Below are 13,276 nucleotides of genomic sequence, written 5' to 3'. Positions count from 1 at the left end.
TCGAAATGACCACCTGGCTAAGTCACGAAGCCGTTTCAAGCTAGACGGACCAAGTTTTATGGGCAGCTTTTTTTACTAACCACAATTCCCATGGTGACTCAATTAACCGCCATTCTCGCAGCTGCCATGGATAAAAGCGTCAGAGTTCCATCTAGTAATTCTTGTAGAAAGCTCTATGGCTTCACGTTTACATGAACCCGACAGGAACAGGTCGAGTCAGAAGTCGTTCTCAGACAGGACGACTGAACAACCACGACCTGACGAGTCGGGATAGCTGCGATAGCTCGCGTCGTGGCAAGAGATAAAAAGAACGCATCTGGTTAATCGCTGCTGGATGCGAACCAGCGACCCGACCCCTCTGCGTAGCATGTGCATTTGAGATGGGTCAGATTGGGTCAAACTAAAGTGCCTAGATTCTCTGCTATTTTTTTAAGTAGTGACATCTACTCCGTCGGCCGCCATTATATCTTCCTAGATAGCATATACGACCGTCAATTACGGCCGCTGCTATCTACGCTGCCCGCAGCAGCGTGCAAGTGATTGCGAGGAACAGCGTTATAGGAAGAACGTGGCTGCCGCAATGAGCGCCGCCCAATGAGATTCGGCGGCGGTGCTTCAAAGCTTGTCGCTACTTAAAGAAAGCAAACAAATATCTAGGCATTTTAGGTCAAACTGCCCTGTGCAGTCGGGCTCGCTCAGCCCTACTGGCTAGCAAGCAACACGATAAGCTAATTTCATCCCGGGGAAAAGCAGATTCGACCCGTTTTCGCGGGATTCATGGGAACCCCCGTATGGACCTAATGGCTGGCGTTAGGCCTACCGATTCACACCGACAGGTGCTGCAGCGTAGATAGACTACAAAATGTCATATCTACAAGTGCATGGCTCGACGCAACATTATGGCTTTATACAACGAGAGTATTTTCTCAGTTTACTCGCATTGCTGACGCAACGCCTATTAATATTGATACCGCCATTAGGGAAGTGAACGTCTTTTGTGAATCATGTTGTTACACGCTACTCTGTGATTGTGCAGCGATGTGATGCAGAGCGTGAAGGAGCACCGGAACGTATGCATTGCGGCGGGCAAGAAGTTGATGAAGCTAGGACCCGTAAGGTGCGTGTACGAAATCTCAGCTAACTAGAACTGTGAAAGCCTCTGGTGCAGAGCTACGTTGCTAAGTCAAGTTGCATTAGTTTAGTACACTTCTGCTCTAGTTAAACGGCCAGTCCTACCGACACAGGAGGCTTGATAAGAGAGAGTAGATAGAAAAAAGAAAATGCGGGTGACGACGCTGATGTCAAGGTCCCACAAGAGCTGGCCTTAACGTCAATGATTTTTACAGCTAGCTACTAGTGTCTCATTACTTCTTTATCGGTAATATACATGAGCATTGGGGATCAAAAAAAAGCAATCAACCAGGCAATTTTGGAGATCTTTTGCTACAAGAAAACGACACAACTGAGATAAATTACTTTGAAATCAATGACGTCACGCTGAAGTGGTGGCGCTTAGGCCTGGACGCGAAATTCCAGAAAAGAATGCGTTGCGTTCGTTTCCTTTACGAAGAATTCGTTCGTCTTTCTTGAAAATAAATAAAACTAGAGTTATTTAAAGAATGTATCATGCAGTCTACGCTGATTTATCTTTGCGATTTAGCATACCTACCAACCTCTGAACATTCAAATTCGTAAACTTCCTACAATGGCGAAAGGTCCTTATGAACGAAAAGCTTTATGAATATCGGCCCGTGGTTCGTACAAGTGAGTATTACAATAAATTGTTCAGGTAAATCACGCCTTTGTCAGTGTTATGTCTAAGGTTTAGAAAATTTGCACTTTCATTCAACGCTAACAAGTCACAAGTCGAAAATGTCACGCACCAACGTGGCAACGCATTCCCGACGTATCTACGGCGTGATGGCGCCCGGCTCTGCCGCGTACATTCTAAAGCGAGCTATGTAGGCGCAGTAATGTTGCAGAATCTATTATCAAATTACAGATCTATATCGATCCTACCGGTTTTTATTGCGATAGCACTTATATGGACACTTCAACCGGATTTCTGCCGTCGCCGTCGCCGTAGCCGTCGCCGTCGCCGTGAGGTTCCGTATAGATAAAATCTTCACCGCGCGCCGTATGCCCCAGCGCAAGCGTGCTGGGACGCGCGCTATCACGGAGAGCGAACGCACTCAATCCCCCACGCGCAAGCAACGAAGCGGGAAGCCAGCGCCGGAGGGAGCGGGGGGGGGGGGGGGGGGGGCACTTCTACTGTGCCAACAACCGCGCTCGTCGCTCGACCGCACGGTCTCTTATCTCTCCCACGCGCAAGCAAGGAAGCGGGAAGCCAGCGCCGGAGGAAGCGGGGGGGGGGGGGGGGGGGCACTTTTCTTCTGCCAACAACCGCGCTCGTCGCTCGCCGCACCGTCTCTTATCTCCACACGGCTCTGACCTCTATGCGCCGCGTGCATTCGCGGCTCAGTTTCTGTTGAAGCGATAGACCGCACGTACCTTCGCCCGCAGCGGCGTATGCTTGCTGCCAGCGTTTTGACAGTCGTTGTCTGCAGTCATTCAGTGTGATCTCTTCATGTTTGTTTGTGCGCGCTCACACCACGCTTGTTCATTCAGTTAGTAATAGTCGGGTCACATTTTCCAACGCACGCTACACATGTAATGCTGCCCGGATCGGCAGTGCAGCGCTACAGGTGTGTCCCTTCGCACGCGCGCTGCCCACGGGAAGCGCTTCTCATCAACACCACCGTTTCACACGCGCCTTCTCGTGGTCATCGAGTCTCTCTTCATGTCGGTCTACTTACGCCGCAGCACACCTGCTTACTTAATCAGCTCATGTTTACTACAATTCATATTGCTACCAAAGCCGCTCACCTTACTTCGTATGACATTGCTGTGTTGCTATCGCATGCATTGCTTCGCCCTTAGGGCGAAACTGTGACATTTTTTCTAAATGTATTGAAAAATTAATTAACTTTAGAAGGGTTTCGTTTTGTGAAAAACATCACCTCCTTAACCGACGCCCAATTTGGTTTCACGAAAGGACGCTCAACGGAACAGGCACTTTTAACCCACGAAGAATGTATACCTAACGCATATGAAGAAAAGTTATTAACACTAGGGGTGCTCATAGACTTCTCCAAGGGCTTCAAATTGTATTAACCATGAAACACTAATAGTAAATCTCGAAACCTATGGCTTTAGAGCCATAAGCTTTAGAGGCTTATTTTTAAGTATAATAAAGAGCTATCTGGAGTACCGATGTCAAGTGCTTATAAGAGAAAATAATACATCGCATCTTAAATTAGTAGCAAGTGGGGCGCCTAAGGGCAGCATTCTTGGGCCGCTATTATTTAATGCTTATGTTAACGACATAACAAACATTACTTCAGCGGCCAAATATATTATCTATGCCGACGATACCACCTTATTATTTAGGTCTGCTAGGTGTAGTGAACTTGTGACTTGCAAATTCAGCACTAAATAAGCTTAATACGTAGTGTCGAGTAATCTCATTAACCACTAACACGAACAAAACGAAAGCCCCTCTATTTCAACCTAAAAATTCTAGGGCTAAAATCTAGGGCTAAAATTACTGACCGTATAATTATTGTAAACTCACCAATGGGTGTAAACTCCTCAGTTAAATGCCTTGGCGTCACTTTTGATGAACGTTGAACCTGGAATAAACATTTTGACACGCTTAGCGGTAAACTTGCAGGTCTCGAGGGTGCCCTTGCAAAGGTAGACTCTTCTCTGCCCACTTCCATCAAATTATTAGTCCTATAACTCTCTCTTTTTTTCACCCATAAAGTACTGTCACCTTGTCTGGGAAAACACTGCAGGGTCAAACTTAACTTAAACACAAATTTGAAAGGGGCGCAGACCCCTGTCAAGCCGAATTGATTTCGGCTTTTTGTCTGTGCCGTCTACATCATGTATTGGATGTGAAATAAATTTGATTTTGATTTTTATTTTGATTTGATTTAATTGAACGAAGAGAGCGAACATGTGCCTCCACATGAGATCTTTTTTGTATACTTTCTCATCGCTACATCTCGAAAGTCTCGCGCAGTCTATGTTGGTCGCTTCTTTCTGAAAGACGCGCGTGAGTCCACCATGTCTATGTGGCACCAGCCGGCAACAAATGTACTGGAACGTGTAGCCCTAATAAGGTAAGAACCTCAATTTTGATGTTTTTCCTTTCTTTTTTCCCGTTCTTTTAGCGGACATGATTACCTTCTGGTCTACGCGTTCATCTTTTACTTGCTGTTCATGCTCATGGCCCCAGTATTCCACTACAATATAAAGTGAGTAGCGAGTTTTTCGAGGCTTACATTCACAAACGCGACACGCGACTGACTACTACTCTTCGGCACCACGAGCCGAGCGTGTAAAGAAGGCACTGCGTTTAAATAACGCTCTTCCATATATAGAGCATAGAGTTGTTTCGAAAAGCCCCTCCAATAAAGCGCATTCGAGTGGACGTTTTGAACACTACGTGCAAATATTTCATCTGAGATAACGTAAGGGGGGACGTTCTATTTTTGACTGTGTTTGGCAGTGTAGATAAGTAAACAGACGTTTGACAATCTAGATTGTATTTTCCGGCGTGTTTTCTTCTTTTTTTTCAGATCCATGAAAACGACAAATGATATACTGATATAAGAGTGCAGATTTGGGCTGGTTGGTACATGATTATAGATGAAAAGCAGCTCATAAGCGTGACAAATGGGAATTGGCACCGAAGATGACAACGCTTAATCAGCTTGAAGGCTTCCGTTTGTCCGCCCCACTAAATACGGAGTTGTTTAAATAACTGCGCCTGTGCTTGGTTCATGCTCTCTCTGTGGTCGTTAGTTCGCGCAGGTTAAAAAAAAAAAAAGAATATTTGCTGAGATGCACCAACTCGCTCAACAACAAGTTCCTCTGAACGAGATTCTTGATTGGATTATTCCTCAAAATTTTTGAGAATCGCAGTGCACAAGCAAAAGTCTTGAAATCGTTCATTCATAGCGCACGTCTCTTATTTTAAATCTTCTCAGTCTATTAAAAAGGACTAAAAAGAAGTAAGCAAGTCTTACACGTTTGTAAAACGTGAAGGCGAAATCCTGCCAGCTGTGCAAGAAGATGACGACGAACGCACGTCTCTGCGACCACGTGACATGTGCAATCAGGCACGCACTAGGCCCACCTTTAGTATGTCACAACCGTGGAACAGCCGTGCCTTCAACAATAAATTAAAAAAAAACAGCCGAGGCTTCACGGGAAGCATACTCGTCTCGGACCGTGGAGGCCCGGGTTCAATTGCCACCCAGACCGAAATTTACCAAATTTTATTTTCAAAGCCACGAATTTACTTTGTTTACAGGAACCTCCCTCAGAAATGTAACTTCAATCCGAGCATCTTTAGACGCGTTTTTACTCCTTGCGGCATTGTCCATTCTTCAACGCGGCGCAGTTTTGACCAGGTCACTGCAGTGTGAAGAGTGTTTACTTTAAGCGAGAAAAATGACGAAAATGCAAAATCGCAGTGGCGCCACCTGTTGTGGGTTATGACACCTCTCGTGTGACGTCAGCGCCGGCTGATTCACACAGAGCGGCATAAGAGTGTAGTTATGTGCAGATTCCGTCAACTCATCCGTCCCGGCGCGGGCAGTTCGAATTGAGGAGCATTAGCAGTACCTTCGGCAGCAGTTTTCTATACGCAACCATGTGATATATTGGCGCACCGAAAACGGTGATAGACTTCTGGACGAATGATTTATCGATCTAGCTCGACTTAACATTTTCCTCATTGTCCTTTTACATAAATATAGGAGCAGGTTCTGCTAAAATAAAACACCCGCCGCGGTTGCTTAGCGGCTATGGTGTAGCGCTGCTAAGAACGAGGTCGCGGGATGGAATCCCGGCCGTGGCGGTCGCATTTCGGTGGGGGCGAAGTGCAAAAACGCCCGTGTCCCGCGAACTGGGGACACGTTAAAGATCCCACGGTGGTCGAAATTAATCCGGAGTGCACCACTACGGCGTCATCATAATCGCATCGTGGTTTTTGGCACGTAAGACCCCAGAATTTAATTTGATTCAACATAAAAGGATAGCAATTCTTGTTTTTTTTTATTTTTTTTTTGGAATGCTTGAAAGCTCGTTTCCTATCGCCACTAAAGAGAATGCTTCACTCGACTGCTCAGGGACGACCTGGTGGTATTCGGAAGCGGCGTGCTGATCATGACCAGCGCGATGCCTTGGTCGGCGAGCCAGTACTGGAACCCTGAGCGCCGAATGGTCTGTTGGAATGCAGTGGCACGTGACTTGCCTTGGCCCGTGGTCATCGTCCAGTGCGCCGTCCTGCTCATCGCGCGCATTGTCGAGGTGTGCTGCTTGAGATGGAAGTAAACTGTGCAATGTATAGCTTACGGTTGTTGCGCAATCCCTTCACTCCCTAAATCTTCCCGGAAAACTGCAAAAAAAATATTTTTTTTTGTTTCCTCCAGTATTTACACGCTGCGTGATCATTCATGAAATATAAAATATGTTCTATTCTTTGTAACTGTCGTTTAACAACTTCACAACGAATGCAAGGTAGGCTACATTAAAGCCGGTTCCAGATACACAGTCGAGAAATCTGCCAGCACACGTCATAAACAAAGAAACATACTGAGTCTGCAAAAAAAAAAACATAATTGTAAGCATGAGAACATACTAGAGAAAGCGATCCACATGCACCCGCGTAAAGTAAGAGTTCGTATACTGTACACTGTACGATGAAAACACTTCTATGCGCATTGCTCACGAATCATGGCACTTGGTGGAAACCTTGTATAACAAATCGTGTTGCGATCAGGACAGTTGGTCTCGCAACACAGGAACGGCTTCAATAATATTCTCTCGACACGTAACAGCATAAATAAATTTAAATTACAAAATAGTAGGCACGAGTGCCCGAACTCTACAATGTAGGCGACGGTATGATATGATGCACGTGAGTCATTCGTAGAGACTAACTCAATGAAAAGAGCGGCGTGGACGAGTAGGACACCGCGTATTCGGCAATATTAATACCAATTTGCAGGACGATCGAGTATAGCTCGAGTTTGGGGGTTAAGAGGAAGCTTTAGCTCGGGGCTCCCTCTCTAAATACATGGGAAAGGAGAAATAGTTTTTCTCGGCGACCACTGGCACCAAATTTGATTAGATTTGTTGCACTTAAAAAAAAAAAGCTAGAATTTGGTATCTGTTGGTTGCAAATTCTCTATTTAGGGGGTGAATATTTAATTAAAATTGAAACAAAAACTAATTTTCAGAAAATCAAACTATCAAGTTTACAGCTCTGTATCTCAGCAATGGAAAATGACGTCACAATTATGTAAATTGCACCTAATAGCGCATCTGAAGAAGACAAAATCTGCATATTACACGTGGCTCTTAAATAGAGCACTATTTTGTGAGTGGTACTTTTGCAAAACTCTTATAACACTAAAAAATTTACGTAAGATATAAATGACATATCAAGTTTTTACTCTTTGGATGCTCTAATATATTAGTCTACAGAACCACGATATCTGGGGCGGTATTCTGTAAGAGTCTACCTAGTGGACTGTCCATTTCGGCTGTCGCTGATTGGCTGCTGCTTGATGTGCAGGAATGTGCCAGCCAGTCTCCTTCCTGCACGTGCAAGCAGCAGCCAATCAGCGACAGCCGAAATGGACAGTCCACTAGGTAGACTCTTACAGAATACCGCCCCTGTTTTAGGTGCAGAGCTACGAATTTGTAAACTTCGTGCTTCTATTTTTTTACCAACTTTTCTAAAATTCCAGTTAAATCATTCAGGCCCCAAGTCGACATTCCACTTCAAAAAGTCACTACAATTTAACTTTCTCTCTCAAATGCAACAAATTTCATTAAAATCGGACTACTGGTTATCCCAAAAAAGCGTTTCTGCGTTTCACATGTATTTGAATAGGTGGCATCGGAGTTGGGCCCGAGCTAAAGCTTCCTCTTAAAGGGTTAATGAAATTCGGCAGAATTTTAATGAGCTCGATCTTGTTCTCCTTTAGCTGTCGTTCCTACTTGCAGCGTTTCAGCTGTTATACACCGTGGCAACCCAAGAATTCATTACAAGCTCCGCCCACAAAACCGCACTGCACCTACTCTCTTCCATACTCGAAAATGTAAAGAAATTCGCAATGACCGTGACGTCACAAAAATGAGCTGACTGGCGAAAGTACACAAGTTAGCTCTTATATGGACAGCCGGTCCTTTTCCCACTGCATGCTTAAGTTGTCACCGACGTAGGCATGCACCTTTACCGGAATGAGTTTATGAAGCCCACATACATGCACACGCTCAAGCGCTGGCTGGGCCTGTGTATGACTGAGCGCTTCTCGTAGGTGGCACGAACTTGTGGCAGTGCTAATGTTGCAGTGTCTAAAACACCCCTCCATCGACACGCCCCACCGCCGCTTTTACTAAGTAGCGCCAACCTTTAATGGGGGGAGGGGGGAAACCGTTCCCTGATTTGTCGCCCGTACCCATGCACCGCCCCCGGGTTACCACGTGCGGATGTTCCGTTTCCTGTATTTTGCCTTTCACTGCTGTAGCCCCCTTGCACCTCTATAACGTACCGCCACGTCTACGCATCACCTGGAGATGGCAGATCTCGTCGTTTCCGCTCAGAAAGTTCGCGCCAGAGGTTCCTCTAGTAATTATATGTATGCGAAACTTTACGGTCCAGTATAGCGCTCCCGGGCCTCATGATTGTTGCGGAAAGCGAGGGGGCAGTACGCCGATGACGCGACGTCGTCCCCACCGGCAATGTAAAGAAATTTCCTGCCAGTGACTAAAAAAAAAAAAAAAAAAGACAGAATAACATACAGAGAAAGAGAGAGAGAAGAGAAACCGTGCGCTGAGGTAATGACTGCGACGTCTGGCGTCACCTTGCTGATCAGTCTTATAGAACGTCGCCCCGGCTGAAGCGCTGTGGAGAATGCGGTGTCTCCAACACACTGTAGGCACTGCGCTCAATTTATTCTATACGCTGATACGCGGCTAGCCCACCGCAGTATCGCTTCGCTTCTCTCGATCGTCCGCCTTTCACTCAACCAGCACGTACCTTACAAGCTGCTGGTCTAATCCCACGGTGGTAATACACAACGAGACCAACATCTATGACGTACAAACCTATAGCCACAGTATATAGTCGCCCGGCGACAGCTGTTGCTAACTGGACGCGAAGCATTTTTGTGACTGCGTAGGAGTTGTTTTATTCGCTTTAGGCAGAACACTATATAGCAGGAGTGCAGTGTTCCTCAGTGGGCCAGCTCGAGCTTATAAGTTGTGGGCGTGAGCGCAGCGCAACAACCTGGTGGAGACCGGGTTCGCGACGGTCGGGGCGGAGTTCTGGGCGTCCAACTCCCGGCTGACCAACCAGATGCTGTTCGGCGCCGTGGGCAGCGTGTTGGCCGAGATGGACGACAACGAGTCACTCAGCCACGTCCTCATGCCCATCGTCTTGGATATTGTACGCGGTGCACCGCTTTCTTCTTGCTCTTTGCGTCATTGATTTATCGAATGATCGTATAAAGGACGATATGGATCGTACGACTGACAATGAGTAACGCCATAGATAGATTGACAACAAGGAAAGGCGAATACGTCATCCAGGCGGATGCCCGGTTGGCTGCACTGAAGGGATAAAGAGGGGGAGGGATTAAAAGGGAAGAGGAGAAGGCACGAGGAGAAAGAGTTCAGGTGCACGGTGGCCCAGACACTGGGCGCGTATAAAGGTCATCTCAGATCCGTTTATTTTGAGCAAGTAATACCATATTGACAATATGGTATCCTACATGATGGCCAATCGCAATACGGGTTTTTATATACAGTGCTTATATGGGCCACGTATAGGAGACTTGACTGACCGACTCACATGCCTGGGTAAGTTTAAGGATTGATTGATTGATTGATTGATTTTCCTTCGAGAAAGGCGTACCAATGTTTAGCTTGTGCAATTCAAAACACTGTTTATATGGCTAAGGTTAAACTATAGGCGCGAAGAACAGCCTTTCCAGTTCGAAATTTTGATCGTAAATTTTCACTTGAATTACGTTCTCTAACCTATCTAGATATAAGAACAGTGTCACCTCGTGTTATGCTAAATACGTGCTATTATAGCGCTAAATATTGCAATGTTGTCTAAGAATATTTTTGTGTGGAAGCGGCTTATAACGCCCCCACCTATATTTTAACAAAAAAATGTCACAGTTTCGCCCTAAGGGCGAAGCAATGAATGCGATAGCAACAAAGCAATGTCATACGACGTAAGGTGAGCGGCTTTGGTAGCAATATGAATTGTAGTAAATATGACCTGATTAAGTAAACAGGTGTGCTGCGGCGTAAGTAGACCGACATGAAGAGAGACTCGATGACCGCGAGAAGGCGCGTGTGAAACGGTGGTGTTGATGAGAAGCGCTTCCCGTGGGCAGCGCGTGCGAAGGGACACACCTCTAGCGCTGCACTGCCGATCCGGGCAGCATTGCATGTGTAGCGTGCGTTGGAAAATGTGGCCCGACTATTACTAACGGAATGAACAAGCGTGGTGTGAGCGCGCACAAACAAACATGAATAGATCACACTGAATGACTGCAGACAACGACCGTCAAAACTCTGGCAGCAAGCGGATACGCCGCAGCGGCGAAGGTACGTGCGGTCTATCGCTTCAACGGAAACTGAGCCGCGAATACACGGCGCATAAAGGTCAGAGCCGTGTGCAGATAAGAGACGGTGCGAGCGAGCGACGAGCGCGGTTGTTGGCAGAGTAGAAATGCGCCCCCCCCCCCCCCCCCCCCCTCCGCTCCCTCCGGCGCTCGCTTCCCGCTTCCTTGCTTGCGCGTGGAAGATTGAGTGCGTTCGCTCCCCGTGACAGCGTGCGTCCCCGCACGCTTCCGCTCGGGCATACGGCGCGCGGCAGAGATTTTATCTATACGGAACCTCACGGCGACGGCGACGACGACGGCGACGCCGACGGCAGAAATACGGTGGAAGTGTCCATATAATTGCTATCGCAATAATATATTTGTATACCTGTCCACTGCCTAATCATATGTCATGGCGTTGGCCTAGCGAAAATCGTTACGCTACTGTGTATAGCGTGATGTTCAGGCTTTCAGAACAGCGAGATGCTCGTAGCAACTTAACTCTTAAGGAACCATTTTACGCCATCAGGCCTCTTATAGCAGTTAAACGAACTAATTTTTTTTCAAGTGTTCTTCGTGAACGCTGCTGCGTTGGTTTTCAAACGCAGGCGAGAGAAACCGGGGTGGCTCCAGTACTGTACGCGGTCCCCGTCGCCCTGAGTGCGTCGTCCAACATGATCCTACCCATCCGGATACCGCTCATCGTGGCGCACGAAGTCATCGACGTGCCCATGGCCCAGCTGGTGCGGTTTCGCCACGTCACCTCGTAGTTCTGAACGACAAAAAGTTGACCTAGGTTGCAGGGATTTGTGTTAGAAAAAATCCTATAGGCCCTTCCCCTACCGGAAAATTGGGGGTAAGCGAAGGTTGTCCTGGGTTCACCTTGTGTTTGACGATTATGTTTTCTTGTGAGTAACTTGACCGTGACCAAGGGAAGGTCAGGTGATCTGCTGGGCGTTGGCGGAGTACCACAACTTCAGCGGCTCGCACCGTATAGGATCGGCATGTCGACGATCAAGTGCGATCTCCCGTCTGCAATCGGCGAGAGCTGCCTGTTGTTCGGGGGTACGCACAATGCGTGGCCGTCCCGTCGGTTTTCCGACACTGAACTGAACGGAAACGAAGCGGGCGCAGCGCGCGCGAAACCCTTTCCTTTTCAATAGGTAATTTTAATGAGAAATTTACCGCTTTAAACAAATGAAAAGTGCCTCCGAAACACTGAAAACGGCTTTCTATATATCTGAGTGGTGCATATTATATTAGCGCGATGTACTCGAACTGTGTATCACCTTGAAATTGCGCCTCTCGGCCTCTTGTCCTTTTTGCAGGCACTCATTGGTGTCGTGGTCAAGACTGTCATTGTGTTCACGTCCATCCTCTCTGTTAACACGTTTGGCCGGTACCTGATTTCCCTGGAGCCGTTGGACACCAACGCGACCCTCTACAGCAACGACACCTATCTCGCCTTTGGTGCCTGATTACCGTGCCTCCTCCCCAGAGGCCAAATTAATTTATTCCGCTATTTCGTTTTTATCGTGCAGCTGACATCAGTGAAGAACTTGACTGCATAAACCTTGAAAATCATGTGTCACGCGGCATCGGCGATGTGTGCCATCAAAGGCGTGATATGCATATATTTTTTTATTGTTTTGCGGGGTTGAAACGACCGTGTCAAACGCCGAGCACGGGTTGACAGTTAGGCTACGACGTTGCCACGGATACGACGCGGTGTTGTACGGATATGTTAAATTTACATTTATTTTGCTCTCAAGCGTTCGCGATATAATGGACTGGACATTGCATAATGGAACGTCACGTAATGTAGATGTGATATCTTGCACTGAGTGGATGACGTCATGTGACTGAGTGCTTGATTTTGCAACATTGCATGCTCCCGCATTACTCGTGTTCGCCGTACACGGCAAGCTCGAATACGCGGTTTTATGCTCTTTGATAACCGTCGATAATTATGTGCTATGTTCTAAATACTGAAGGAAATTCTTTGAATAAGGAAAAGAACTATAAGTCTTTCCCACGTTGATTTCACGCACTGAAAAGCCAACCCTCAGCATCGCTGCTACTGATTGCCTTTCAAGTGAGCTGCTGCACATGTATTCTCCGTCACGTTTGCACAGAAACCCACCTAAATAGCATTAACCACTTTAGTTAGGTGAAACAGCAATACAGTGAAGCTTTGCACAGACACGGCCGAAAACGCTTTTAAACATATGCAGAACGACAACGTCTCGTGCAATGGAGTCGAATTGAATATAGGATACTTTGCGAATAACGAGCTGCCGTTTGCACAACTAATGCGAAACGATCGATGTTCACATCCTACAGTATTCTGCTACAGTATCCTACAGTATTCCCTACAGATTAGCTTTATCTAAGGTCCGTATGCCACGTGAGTAGAAGGTACGGCACGGTGTTCACGTGGCGTTCTCCCACATTATATCTCGACTTCACAAAAAATAAGTCAGTCTTTGGCGTTGGAACTCCGTCGAATGTCCTTCAAAAACAAAAATATTACTCATTGAAAGAGAACCGCGCCGTTAATAAAAAGAAAAAAA

At 46.7% G+C, this 13,276-nt stretch overlaps 2 protein-coding genes across 2 annotated transcripts; both read left to right on the top strand.

Moving 5' to 3' along the window:
* The first annotated feature begins 1,040 nt into the window (after positions 1–1,040).
* LOC125944576 (uncharacterized) lies at positions 1,041–6,489 on the top strand. Its single transcript, XM_049665070.1, has 3 exons — positions 1,041–1,117; positions 4,239–4,322; positions 6,204–6,489. The coding sequence occupies exons 1-3, from the start codon at positions 1,044–1,046 to the stop codon at positions 6,406–6,408; spliced, it is 363 nt and encodes a 120-aa protein (XP_049521027.1). The 5' UTR covers positions 1,041–1,043; the 3' UTR covers positions 6,409–6,489.
* Positions 6,490–6,988: 499 nt separating this feature from the next.
* On the top strand, positions 6,989–12,697 carry LOC125944422 (uncharacterized). Its single transcript, XM_049664891.1, has 4 exons — positions 6,989–6,994; positions 9,365–9,532; positions 11,312–11,446; positions 12,032–12,697. Exons 1-4 carry the CDS (start codon positions 6,989–6,991, stop codon positions 12,179–12,181), a joined length of 459 nt encoding a protein of 152 aa, XP_049520848.1. The 3' UTR covers positions 12,182–12,697.
* The last annotated feature ends 579 nt before the right edge of the window (positions 12,698–13,276 follow it).

This window comes from Dermacentor silvarum, chromosome 3, assembly GCF_013339745.2.
Source record: "Dermacentor silvarum isolate Dsil-2018 chromosome 3, BIME_Dsil_1.4, whole genome shotgun sequence".
NCBI classification, from domain to species: domain Eukaryota; kingdom Metazoa; phylum Arthropoda; class Arachnida; order Ixodida; family Ixodidae; genus Dermacentor; species Dermacentor silvarum.
This window is presented reverse-complemented; position numbering and strand designations above follow the sequence as displayed.

Excerpts from the sequence above, each read along its gene's own strand:
- LOC125944576 (XM_049665070.1), top strand. The coding sequence starts at position 1,044 with ATGCAGAGCGTGAAGGAGCACCGGAACGTATGCATTGCGGCGGGCAAG. Across the intron at positions 1,118-4,238 it reads ATGAAGCTAGGACCCGTAAG|CGGACATGATTACCTTCTGG; the intron begins GTGCGTGTACGA and ends CCGTTCTTTTAG. Across the intron at positions 4,323-6,203 it reads GTATTCCACTACAATATAAA|GGACGACCTGGTGGTATTCG; the intron begins GTGAGTAGCGAG and ends TCGACTGCTCAG.
- LOC125944422 (XM_049664891.1), top strand. Across the intron at positions 9,533-11,311 it reads TGCCCATCGTCTTGGATATT|GCGAGAGAAACCGGGGTGGC; the intron begins GTACGCGGTGCA and ends TTTCAAACGCAG. Across the intron at positions 11,447-12,031 it reads ACGTGCCCATGGCCCAGCTG|GCACTCATTGGTGTCGTGGT; the intron begins GTGCGGTTTCGC and ends TCCTTTTTGCAG.